This window comes from Sycon ciliatum, chromosome 2, assembly GCF_964019385.1.
Source record: "Sycon ciliatum chromosome 2, ocSycCili1.1, whole genome shotgun sequence".
In the NCBI taxonomy this organism is placed as follows: domain Eukaryota; kingdom Metazoa; phylum Porifera; class Calcarea; order Leucosolenida; family Sycettidae; genus Sycon; species Sycon ciliatum.
Window position 1 is genome coordinate 13,690,178 of NC_088644.1, and position 13,771 is coordinate 13,703,948.

Sequence of the window (13,771 nt, forward strand, 5' to 3'; positions counted from 1 at the left end):
AGGGTATGATGACTTTTATACAGATCCAGTGTGCCACGCTGAAGATAAGGCAGTCGGCCGTCGTGGTCAGATGGTGGGCTGACAGTCGCACTGGGTCATGGGTGCAACAGGTGCAGCGTGCACCATCGCCTTCACACCGTCATCTGCAGGTCCCAGTGTGGCTCGGCTGATCTTGCCTGCCGCTACCGGTTTGTACAAGTCTCTCATAGCCAGTATCACACCTGTATCGCGGCGGCGGGAATGCGAACCTTTCGACACTCTATCTAGGCCTCTTGCAGGTTCCCTGGCTGTCCATCTCGCAGCAACCAAGCTAGCTGATGGCATGGCAGGAGGTAAGGGAGAGCGCTTACCCTAGCTAACTGCCTTTTCACTTCTGCTTGGTGACCAGCTACCGGTCAAACCGCTATCTCAGTAATTTAACCAACCCCGATCGGACACGTGTTCGAGAGCTTGCGAGGTTCGAACGGTCACTTGTTACGCAGGCTGCTACAGTGAACAGAGTATGGCAGCCAGAGCGAGTCTAGACGTACCCGCATCATGTGGATGTGATCGCGACTAACGTGAGTGCTCAGCTTCGCAGACATACGCACATTCACACGTGCAAACACTTTGCCACAAAGATAGGATACATGAACTCATTCGCTCGTCACACTGCATTTGCCTGATCGAATCCACACAGGTATTAGCCCAACCTTCCCATAGGTACTGTATAGCAACAATAACAGAAAACAGTGTTGGTAAGTCAAGAGTCTCTAGGTGGTTCGCTGGGGGTCTGACGCTTATCGAACGTTGGACAGGTAGTGATATCCAGCCTCTCACGAGGCCGGTAAAGAAGATCACACACGAGTCTGAATGTTATGAGCATAATCCACGCGCAGTGACTGTGTAAGACAATGCCATTGTGTGTTTATGTCTTTCAAGTAACTAGTTAGTTTCGACACGATCCCAGTTTAGCAATCCTCACACAATCCCAGTTTAGCAATCCTCACACAATCCCAGTGTAGGAATCCTCTAGCAATACGGCGGGCAAGCAGCGCGCGATTCTGAACTGGCGACCATACACATTTCACCAGCATACGTCGGACAATTATTATAATAGTAGAAAGGAAAAGGACATAATAAAAACGAGTTAAGAGTAACTCTCCACCACTGTTACTAGATACTATATACATCTCCGTATTTTATTATTGGCTCAATACCCGAGTTTCAAATTATTACAATTGACCATTCATTGTGTATGTTTATGTGGCGTTAGCATGTCCTGTCTCTGTCCAGTTAGTACTTTGGACTGCAAGGCCGGCTGCTGGACGGCTGTCGGATGGCAGCAGGGGGTTATCATCTCGCTCTGCCAGCACCGATTGGTCAAACACTTTCGCTTCCAATGTCACTGGCTCACCGGCTGTTGATAGGGACAGATCGCCGTCGACTCTAGAACACCTGTAAATCTTAGTGTGACGTGCTGGTAATGGTACCGCGCTTGTGATATCACCTGTGACTACTTTCAGTAGGCGGCAGGATAGTATAGCATACTTATTATTTTTACAACACTATTCTGTTGTACACTAGTCACTATGGCCGTATGGGCGTGTACCATGTTGTGGCTGCTCAGGGACAAGAGTGACGAAGATTGGCTACACTGCACACGTCCATTTCGGGTAGGCGATGGGGGGGGGGGGGGGTAGGGGGATGGGGAGTTATTTATGCAGAGTTTGGAGGACGCTTTGGACTTCAGTGACTGTTGGATACACCCGCTTGATGATTGTGTTCCTCTACACGCCAGATGATGTAGCCCCGAATCCGGCTAGCTTTGCTTTTTTGGATACACGCGTGTGTGAGACAGTCTCGGGAGAACAAGTACTGGCATCCCACTTCGGATAGACCTAGGCTACAGTCATCTCACTTCGGATAGACCTAGGCTACAGTCATTGGACTGTAGCCTAGGTCTATCCGAAGTGGGATGCCAGTACTTGCTCTCCTGAGACTGTCTCACACACGCGAGTAGCCAAAAAAGCAAAGCTAGCCGGATTCGCGGCTACATCATCTGGCGTGTAGAGGAACACAATCATCAAGCGGGTGTATCCAACACTTAACCCGTTTTTGCCAAGAAAGGGGCGTCGGCGGTCGCATGGTCTTTGAGGCGGACTGAGTGAGTGCGATACTGTACAATGATGGTGACATGATGTATGAGGTGGTTTTACATCTTTGTCATGATCATGATGATTGTGCCTAACTTTGTGTAGAAAGTGATCTTGGAATGTGGACAGTGGAACCAACATGGCCGGCATCATGTGACCTGTAGATCAAGGGTTGACTGGAGTCGGAACTAACATGGCTGTCAGGTATGGTCATGGGATAAAATGTGAAACCACTCTATTGCACTTACGTAAAGTACTTTCATGGATGGAGTAACTATTAGTATTACTGTACAACATGAAGTAAAGTTAGTTGATGAACATGACCCCTTCCCCACTACCCTAGTTGTACTGCCTACTGCCGTACTAGTAGTGATAGGGACTCGTGTGTACTGGGCTCATGTTACACCGGCAATCAGGCTAGCGGACCATGAAGATAAGAATCGGTGGCCATCCAGAAGCCGAATCCAGGTGGCTTTGTAAATTGTAGCTTGTGCAGTGTTTCACTGTTATGTACTCTGTAGCTACTTCAGTACGTATGTAGTTACAGTACTCGTACACCACTCGTCACCAGAGACTCCTCAGTCCTCATGCAGCACAGGCATTGTACTCGTGTTGTAGAGATATGACTTACTCTGACATCCCCCTTAAAGGCCTTTTGCATACACATCGCTACATGCGATGGGCCATCATTATTCTACTGATCTGCGCGGTTGCACTGCGGTTCAGCTCCCGAACATGCACGTATCTCCCACTGCACTGAGACAGCTGAACTGCAGCTAGCGCCGGCATACAATGATTGTCCATCTAAACCCGACCGCGATTACTAAATTTTGCTCATAAGACCAGTGTTTGACACAAACTCCCGGTCTGGAATTCATCACCCACATGTGTTCAGGAGATTGAGCATCGTCGGCAGCTGAGGTTCGTACACCCCCTCCCCCGCAAGGTTCTGCGAGTAGGTACAATTACCTACTTCTGCCTCTGGCATATACCTGGTTTCTCTCATCAGCATTGACTAACCAGACAGTACATAGCACTCATCTTCCTTCTCTTTCATTTCAAAGGAATGCCCCTCGATGGGCTCCTACAGTCTTTGGTCAATCAATATAAGTTATAACCAAAACTAAGAGGATAACAGGCATATTTTTAAAAGAAGCCCAGAGGTCGCCCCTTGACCAGGTGCGTAGAAAATAATAGGAATGATCTTTTACTTCTCAACATGTCTCTTTTGGAAGCGGAGGAACTAAAGACAGACTGCACTGGTTCAACCTTGTCCAAAGATACATGTCATGACTCTCATCAATTAATTTTTTTGATCTTTCATGTGAGCTTACTCAGCTACATGTATATGCGTCATAAGCCTGACGATAAACCTACTATGCCATGTACTTGTACCGGTGCGTGTACATGTCCATCCAGTATTCATACTGCACATCCTATAGTGAGATCCAATATTCATACTGCACATCCTATAGGAGATGCTGAATGAGGTGTGATGATAACCGCGGAAGTCCCCCATCAGTGTGATTAGCACTGATCACTGCCGAAGTCTACACGTCTTGTATGGTAACTTCTATACCTGTTAGTACTCGCATGTATATGTACATTTAGAAGTAGCCCATGGTCCTGGCAGGGAGATCACACCACAAGTCCGGCGCAAGTTTTTGTCGGCATACTGGTCATCACATCCTTCTCCAAACACTGAGGACACCGTAGGTAGCACAATGACACATCTTGGGTCATAAACTGCTCACCTTGTCACTAATGTTGCCAAAATAATGAACATTGTCGGGTGTGCATTTGATAGGATAGCCATACCGATGGCCGTGGCCGTGCCCCAGTCACGGAGTCCAAGGTCAGGCTGCTCAAACCGAGCCATTGAACAGGGGTAGGCAGATTAATCCGGTAGTAATTTCAGGAATGGCTACTTACGTATTACGCTGATACTGTAGTTGAATCGGATGTCAAGACTCCAATGCAGCCGCCATTTCGCCGGGGGTGGTTTTACCATCCTGGCTTTTGATGCGCCGAAGGGCAGAATGAGCAGCAATACAGGCATGGGGCAAGGTAAGGCAATATTGGACCGTTTGTATGCGACACGACTTAGCCTCTTAGGCGCACACACTGGGCATCACCTTACTGACCTACCTGTTTCTGTGGGTGAACTGCACAGTAAGCAGTAACAAGTCCCCCTACAATGCCTTTCTTTTTAGTGACCCAATGGCGTACAAGTCATGTAGGTAGATGCTTGGTTGCAGGGCAGATTTCTAGGCACTGAAAGTCCGCATGCACTTACTAATATCATACATGTCCTCAGGACCTCCTGCGGAAACCTACATAACTTACTTTGTATTTCGCTCTACGTTGTGTTACGCCAAGCACGCCAGACACGTAGCCAGCCATGATCGCCGAACAACCTCGAATGACTCCTAATGGACAAAGTGAATGTGCTGTGCGAAGTGGTGACAGAGGGCCAATCACAGAGCAAAGCTGCACACTTGCAGGCATCGCCAGAGGGGTAAGCAGTGTCTGCTCTAGGATTGTAGGACAGCCGGGTACACGTGTACCTGGCGCAACCATTTCAACCAGGTCGGAGCTGGGTACACATGTACCTGCTGGCGCTGTCTCACCAGCCGAGTCACATGCTTTAAAGGGGAAGTTAAGGCAAAAATTAAAATTTCACCAGTTGTAGTCTTCGGGGTGCTGAGTCGAATGGTCTTGGTCCGAGGAAGCTGAGACGCTCCCTTCCTACTTGAATCCCAATCGAACTCGCGCACTTCCACCGAAACTGGGTGACTGCGCCCTACTAGATGGGGATTTGTATGCAAAATGTCACTAAAAGCGCCATTTCGTTCTTATAAAAGCACGGATGACCGCGATTGGCCCATATGTTGTAGTCTTTTGGACGCTGAGTCGACTGGTTTTGGTCTGAAAAGGCTGCGATGCGGCGTTCCTCCTTTATTCCCAATCGAACATGGTTGAACAAGCGGTCATGTGCTCCTGCGTACACCAGTCACCTGGTCACCGTGCCTGCAGGGTACAACTTACTAGCCTGTTTGACCTTTTTTGGGTGCAGTCCTGTCACTCGAGTTGAACTCGAGTTGAACCTTGGTGTGAAAGTTGTCACCTGCTGGCGTCGTGACCAGGTGATTTGGGCACCCAGAACCACGTGACCGCTTCTTCAACCATGTTCGATTGGGAATAAAGGAGGAACGCTGCATCGCAGCCTTTTCGGACCAAAACCAGTCGACTCAGCGTCCAAAAGACTACAACATATGGGCCAATCGCGGTCATCCGTGCTTTTATAAGAACGAAATGGCGCTTTTAGTGACATTTTGCATACAAATCCCCATCTAGTAGGGCGCAGTCACCCAGTTTCGGTGGAAGTGCGCGAGTTCGATTGGGATTCAAGTAGGAAGGGAGCGTCTCAGCTTCCTCGGACCAAGACCATTCGACTCAGCATCCCGAAGACTACACCTGGTAAAATTTTAATTTTTGCCTTAACTTCCCCTTTAACTGGTTGGTTGGTTTATTTTAATTCGGACAATAAATGGAAACTATGCCCAGTGATATAAAGGCGAATGGATAAGCTGCATTTAGAAAAGAGAGGACAGGAATTAGAAAATTACGAAAGAAGAAGAAGTATCTGACACATAAAAGCCATGTAGTCAGCCCTTTCAAAGTTCGAAAGTGTAAAGTACCAACCAGGTCACAGGTGACCCGGTACTATATTTTCAACCGGGTCCAAGCGCCGCCCAACCGGGCGGATTACCCGGCGCTGGAGCAGACACTGGTAAGTTAGTTTCCCACGATCAGAATATACTCCCTGATTTCAGCTGTTACAAACAATTCAGACCCTGGGCTTATCTCCTGATTGTGATGGGAACAAGAACTGTATAGTTTTTCCCCCCGCTCAAAGTGGACTACACTCATACCGTAAAAGTCCGTAAATAAGTACCTGCCCGAAAGAAATACCCCCTTCATCCTTTTGACTCTGTCTGTTGAAGTCAAGTCAAGCCCGATAAACATACTGCCCGAAATAAGTACCGGTACGGTGCGCACATGCAGCACGTAGCATGTACATCAACATGAAAATGACTTCTCCACTACACACAAGTCAGGTCCGAAAGTTAGTTCGTGCCCGAAAGTCAGTACCCGCCCGAAAGTTAGTACCCGCCCGAAAGTTAGTACGGGTGTGGTCACTAAATTCGAAAGTAAACACGTACTTATTTACGGACTTTTACGGTACCTCGTTTATCCGGGCAGTCCGGGACCTTGCACTGCCCGTAACTTTGAAATGTCCGTAACTCCGAATCATATACATCTTGATGGGGAAAGTGCACAAGTGTGCACAGAACATGGCATGTGACGTCACTTTTTCGACACAAAGTGACAAAGGAGTAGTAATATTTCCACTGAAACTTGCCCCCAGGGTGCCCGGTAGACCGAAGTGCCCGTAACTTCGGGGTCCGGATAACCGAGGTATGAGTGTATTCACGGTGGTGTTGATGAAGGGCACCGTGGTCACGGGTGGTGGTGGTGACTCAAATATTTTAGACCTCATTGTCATTGACTGATGGCTGCAAGCCTTACGCTCAGTTTCGCCAAGACACTTTTCACCAGCACCAATGTACCCGCAATCATGACTCTCCAGTTGTACAGAACCACTGAACCTTGAGGATGTTCCATCCCGTCCAAAATAGCTAATGCCCACCCTAGGATGGGCACTGAGGTAGCCCGTTCTCGGACCGATCGACTTGAGATGCACCAATAGGCAATAATTCTAATAAAATAAACGCACTTTTATAAGTGAACAAGCGTTTCGGAGAAAGCAGTTTTAATATAGCTACAAAGACAACTAATTGCACAGTAAGCACTTCCTTCCTTGTGTGCCTTGCAATAATCGTGAAATATTTTACACATACATGTCGACATATATGAAATGCTTACTGTGCAATTAGTTGTCTTTGTAGCTATATTAGCACTTTTATAAATAAATTTTTAAAGCACGTTTTAAATTTACTCGCGGGAAAACGAAAAAACAATTCCACATGAAAAAGGCCCATCGATCGAACCCGATCTGATCCTAAGGTCGGCACCCTCTCTACCCATCCTAAGATGGGCAGGTGCCCATCTTAGGATGAGCAGAATCGACGGACGACCCGAAACAAGGATACAACGAGGATTTCTTCTGGAAAATGGTCTTCTCTGGAACGCTACATTATTTCTGTGGCATAGCAATGAGAAAAACAGACTCTGACTGAAGCAAGTACCGGCACATCTGTCATTCCCATCTGGAAGGAAACTACCCAAGAAAAACAGCGCTTCAACAGCAGCTAAGATGCAAACGACCATGCAAGAGATCTGGTGACTTTGCTTAGTGTCATTCGCAATTTCGCACACACATTTTCTGTATAGATCTTTTACTTGTACAGGTGGACTCAACATTACCTGGGTCTATGAAGTATAATTACGTACCGGTATACAGATCTACATCATGGAAACACTAGTGGAATGCACAGTCTTGACCGCAATCAGAGGATTGGAGTTACATGGACACTGTAGAGTGTGTACAGTCCATTTCAAAACTATAGACGCGTACCTAGGCAAAAACCGTTATGCCAGCATCTATACCACATAAAATCTGTGATCACTTTGTGCATACATTTTTCCAAATTGGGCGTCAGTTATCCAATCGTTTAGAAACGATATGAGAGTAATTGTGGAGCGGACTTGAGCAATATTCCGAAAACTATTCTCAAAACGTTCCAGCCAAATTTGAAATATTTCAAAAACACTGCGCGTCTATAGTTTTGAAATGGACTGTAGTGTTGAGAGGTAGAGGTAGACTGGGAAGAGTACTAATGCTTCTCACTCACGTTTCCAAACATGCGTATGTACAATCTGACGAATTGCAGCGACTCTTCATTCCCCAAAATATAGTTATTGGGGAGGAGGGCTCAGCTCCATGCTTCCTCCCCGCTTCCTTCACCTCTGTAGTCGAGTCCATGATAACAACTTCAACTGTGGCCCAGGCTTCTACTAATCTTGCCCCCCCCCCCCCCCCAATGTTAGTCGCTGTTGTATTATGATGTAATGCATTACGTAGCCATGCAAGAGCATGCGCGAGATACGCATCTCGCAGCTGCCTACTTTCATGCAGCATCCTTTAGATGTCGTGTTCTGATGATTTGCCTACGCCAAGTGAGAATATAATCCTATCGTAAACAACTAACTTGTTTACCCCGAAACATGGTGTCAGAAGTAAACTAAATAAACGCCCTAGAATTGTCGCAGTAGCGCCACCGGTGCAAGAGGTAAAATGGCAGAAGCAGCCGGATTTACCCCGCCGTCGATGGATTGGCAAGCCGCAGATTTACCTGATGAATTCGAGCGGTTCCAACAATACTGCCTTCTAGTTTTCCAAGGGCCCTTTTCCGACAAGTCCGACAAGGAAAAGGTCGCCTATGTCATGCTATGGATCGGGAGAACTGGTGTTGATGCTTTCAATAGTTTCGAGTGGGATAATGCAAGCGACAAATCCAAAGTAGCTGCCGTCTTCAAGAAATTTAATAAGCATTTGCAGCCACGGGTAAATGCACGACTGGCTCGGTTTGAGCTTCAGAAATACCGCCAGCAACCCGACGAGTCTGTAGATGATTTCTTTGCGAGGTGTAAGAAGAAGACGTCCAAGTGCAAGTTCAGGGACGCTCAGGAGACTAACGATCGCCTGATAGAACAGCTAATCGTGGGGACGAAGCACTCGAAAGTGCAAGAACGCCTGCTGGAGGGTGGTAGTGATTTGACTCTGGACGAAGCGCTTGACAAGGCCCGTACTTATGAAGCAACACAGCGCCACATGGAGCAGCTGTCCACCGCCACCAGCAGCAGCCGTCTACCTGAAACGGTTCACGCCATTTCCAAATCTGTGGGACACGCAGACTGCGGCAAATGTGGACGAACCCACCACCCAAGCAAGTGCCCAGCGCACGGCTCCACCTGCAACAAATGCGGGAAGGCGAATCACTGGGCAAACGTATGCCGTTCGCAGGGGAGAGACGAGGCACATGGAAGGGGCCAGCAACGCGGACGCTGGCGCCAGAGGAGCCCCAGCCCGCGGGAGCGCTACCCCCAGAGGAGCCCCAGCCCACGGAGACGCTTCGACGCACTGCATTTCGACGCCGTCATCATCGACAGCGTCGAGCGTCACCAACCGCCACTAGAGCGAGAGGTGTTCGCGACCCTCAATGTCAGCCTGGACAACACCAACAGACCGGCCACCTTGAGAGCCAAGGTGGATACGGGCGCCCAGGGCAATATATTGCCGTTGAGAGTGTTCTGCCAAATGTCTCCCCAGCACGTCGGACCAAACGGATACCCAAAGCCGAAGTCCGTGAAGCCGTCAAGTACCACCCTCACAGCGTACGGCGGATCCAAGATAAAGCAATGCGGAACCCGTCCTATTCCGTGCTCTTACGATGGCAAGAGTCAACTCGCTGACTTCTACATCACGGACTGCCCTGGCACTGCTATCATCGGCCTCCCGACAGCGACAGCCCTGCAGTTAGTCACGCTGAACTGCGCTGTCCAGGAGAAGCCAGCGAGCATCCGAGACAAGGACGACCTGATGAAGCAATACCCGAAGTGCTTCGATGGCATTGGGAAATTCCCAGGCAAGTACCACATCACAGTGGACCCCAACGTCGTCCCGGTTGTACACCCTCCACGCCACCTCCACGCCATCGCACTGAGAGACGAGATCAAGACGGAGCTGGAGGACATGATCCAGAACGGCATCATCACCAAGATCCAGGAAGGCGAACCAACAGCATGGGTGAACAGCCTCGTGTTCCGCCTCAAAGACAATGGCAAGCTACGCCTGTGCCTAGACCCCAAGGACCTCAATCACGCCATCCTGCGAGAGCACCACGTGGTCTCCACCATTGAGGAGATCACCCCGAAGTTGAGAGGTGCCAAAGTGTTCTCGATCGTCGACGTCAAATGTGGGTACTGGAATGTGGAGCTCGACGACGAATCCAGTTACCTCACCACCTTTAACACACCATTCGGGCGCTACAGATTCCTTCGCATGCCATTCGGCCTCAAGATGTCGCAAGATGTCTTCCAAGCAAGGATCGACCAGACGTTCGAAGGGTGCTCAGGCGTCACCGGCATCGCAGACGACATCGTCACATACGGGACGTCAGACGAGGACCATGATCTCAACATGCACCAGATGATGGTTCGCTGCGAACAATCTGGTCTCAAGTTGAACCCAGACAAATGCCGCATCAAAGAGGACAAGATCAAGTTCTTCGGCATCATCTGCAGCGCTGACGGAATACAGCCCGACCCGAAGAAGGTCTCAGCGCTGAAGCAGATGGAGCACCCCGAGAACGAGGACGAGCTCCAGACGTTCCTCGGGCTAGTCACGTACATGAGCCCGTTCATACCGAATGCCAGCACACTGACCGCGCACCTGCGTGAGCTGACCAAGCCAGATACACCGTTCGCCTGGACAGACAGCCACCAGCGCACCTTCGACAAGGTCAAGGCCGCCATTTCGACAGAGGTAACGCTCAGTTACTTTGACCCAGGCAAGGCAACGACACTACAAGTCGACGCTTCCATGAAAGGTCTCGGCGCCACTCTGCTGCAGGACGACAAGCCTGTTGCATTCGCCAGCAAGAAGCTTACCGAGACGGAGTCTCGCTACGCCAATATTGAGCGTGAGCTCTTAGCTGTCGTATACGGGTGTGAAAGATTCCACACCTACCTATTCGGTCAGTCATTCACAGTAGAATCCGACCACAAGCCGCTGGAGTCAATCAAGCTCAAGCACCTCCGCGCAGCCCCGCCGCGTCTACAGCGCATGCTGCTGAAGCTGCAGCCGTACGACATGACCATCAAGTACCGCCCCGGAAAGGACATTCCGATCGCAGACGCGCTATCCCGACTGTCGCCAGAGGAAACAGAGCCAATTGAGGACCTCGACGTCAGTGTACACGCCGTGTTCCCGCAATTCAGCGATGCAGCGATGACGAGGATCCGCGAGGAGTCGGCTAAAGACGCCGAGATGTCAGCACTGAAGGAGATGATCTTCAGTGGCTGGCCATCAGAGAGGAGCGCGGTGCCGGCAATTCTGCTCCCGTACTGGAATTTCCGCGACGAGATGAGCACCGAGGACGGTCTCGTCCTGAAGAGCAGTCGCGTCCTGATTCCCCCGCCAATGAGGGGGGAAATCCTCAGCAAGCTGCACGCCAGCCACCAAGGCATAGAGAAGACCAAGCTGCGAGCCAGAACGTCCGTCTTCTGGAAGGACATCAACAAGGATATCGAAGCAACTGTCTCATCTTGCACGACGTGCCAGCGCCACCAGAGCAGTCAAGCCAAGGAACCACTGATGCAGCCCGATATTCCGCCAAGGGCATGGCACACCTTAGGCACGGACCTGTTCTACCTCGGCGGGTCAGAATACCTCATTGCCGCCGACTACTACTCCAAGTACTTTATCACCCGGAAGCTGCCTGCCGGACAAGCGACCAGCAGGGCCATCATCCAGCACCTCGAGGAGATTTTCGGTGAGCACGGCATCCCAGCCGTGCTGAAGTCGGACAACGGGCCGCAATACAGCAGCCATCTGTTCGCGGAGTTTGCTGCCGAATATGGATTCCGCCACAGTACGTCGTCGCCACATCACCCGCAGAGTAACGGGTTTATCGAATCGCAAGTCAAGATCGCTAAGAGAGCTCTCGAGAAGGCAAGGGAGAGCGGGACCGACCCGCACTTAGCACTGCTGTGCATTCGCGCCACCCCAGTGTGCCAGGGCTTACCGTCGCCGGCCGAGATGCTGTTCGGTCGTCAGGTACAGGACAACCTGCCTCGCAAACACCAGCGCGACACTCGGGACGAGGCCATCCGACAGAAGCTCGAGGAACGGCAGGACCAGCAGAAAGTACACCATGACCAGCGAGCGCAGTCTCTCCGCCCCCTAGTTCCTGGTCAGCACGTCGGCATCCGCAGCCCGACCACGCACCTGTGGGAACCTGGTATCGTAACCCAGTCTGTCAACGGGCCACGGTCATACATGGTGCAGCCTGACCATGGGACAGAAGTGCGGCGCAACCGTACCCACCTCAGAGAGAGGCGGGTCCACTTCCCGCCGGATGCCAGTCTCGCAGGCCCTCAGCCGTCGAGTGACGTGCCGTCGCCGTGGAGCGACGTTAGCCAGTCTCAGCCGCCGTCACCGTGTGACGTCAGCCAGCCTGCTGAACCTGCCACCCAGCTGTATCGAACACGGTCTGGCCGCGCAGTCGCACCCAGGTCAATCCTGGATGTGTAGGGCCAGAGAGGCCTCATGGACCTGTTCGCTTATGTCACAGTAGCTAAGGTGCCATTGTTATATTGTACATAGAGCTATTGTTGGATACTATGTCTCTGTATTGTTAGCACGCCGTCATGTGCCATTCATGATTGTTACCTTGTACATAGAGCTATTGTTGGATGTTATGTTCTATATTGTGAACACGCCGTCATATACGTACGGTATGTTATGTAGGTTGTTAAACTCCCTTATGACGAAGGGGATGTTGTATTATGATGTAATGCATTACGTAGCCATGCAAGAGCATGCGCGAGATACGCATCTCGCAGCTGCCTACTTTCATGCAGCATCCTTTAGATGTCGTGTTCTGATGATTTGCCTACAATGGCCAAGTGAGAATATAATCCTATCGTAAACAACTAACTTGTTTACCCCGAAACAGTCGCTTTGTTCTTATTCTGCCATCATGGAGGGTATCATAAGATGCAATCATGCTGAATGTCCTCCCGAGGAGACATCACCTCTGACTCGGGTTATATCCTCTACGTAGAGGCAGTGCACCAGCATAGAACCTACGTAGAACGCCTGGTCCCAAAAGGTGGTGCGAATGATTACCGAATTTCCGCAAATAAGGGTTGGTTCACATATCGCCGGTACGCGCCGGGAGTCACCGGCGGTGGGCTTCTTGCAACCTCTCCCGGCGCACTGCGATTGTGTGAACCAGTGCAGTCGTAACAAAATCATACGGTAAAAATATCGCAAGGGACCGCCGGCAAAGTTGGACAGTGCCCAACTCTTGCGATCTGCCCCGGCGCCGATCCCGTATAATTTTGACCAAAAGTGGTTTGTGAACCGTTCGCGCCGGTGATCGCCGGCTGCCGGGAGCCAGACTTTGTCAAAATATCAAACCAATACTTGTCCTAAATGTTCCAAAATTGAAGCTAGAGAGGAGGTCCGTTCGCCATTCTTGTAGTCGCTTCAAGGTGGCAAATAAGTCAGAATACCAGCCCGTCCTTCTCGGATGATCTGCTTGACCATTGTGCAACTTATGAGACAAATACAATTGAAACAAATAAAAAATATGATGGATACATTGGCAAGTTCTTGTGACTTCACCAACGTTTGCAAGCATAATTTCGACACAATCGCTTACTAGACTGCAAAAAAATGTGTAGAAGTATTTTCATGATCTCCAGTAAACGGTAGCACCGAGTGGCCATCACCAAAAGACCTTGAACTACTGAAGAAACAAAGAATTCAAGCTTCAATTGGCAAACCTGTCGTAGCATTTGGGCACATTCTGTACTACTTT

At 50.0% G+C, this 13,771-nt stretch overlaps 1 protein-coding gene across 1 annotated transcript; it reads left to right on the plus strand.

Moving 5' to 3' along the window:
• Positions 1-8,457: 8,457 nt before the first annotated feature.
• Positions 8,458-12,477, plus strand: LOC135810387 (uncharacterized protein K02A2.6-like). Its single transcript, XM_065323879.1, has one exon. It carries the CDS (start codon positions 8,458-8,460, stop codon positions 12,475-12,477), a length of 4,020 nt encoding a protein of 1,339 aa, XP_065179951.1.
• The last annotated feature ends 1,294 nt before the right edge of the window (positions 12,478-13,771 follow it).

What these genes read in the sequence shown, in the direction of transcription:
- LOC135810387 (XM_065323879.1), top strand. Translation starts at nt 8,458, where the DNA reads ATGGCAGAAGCAGCCGGATTTACCCCGCCGTCGATGGATTGGCAAGCC.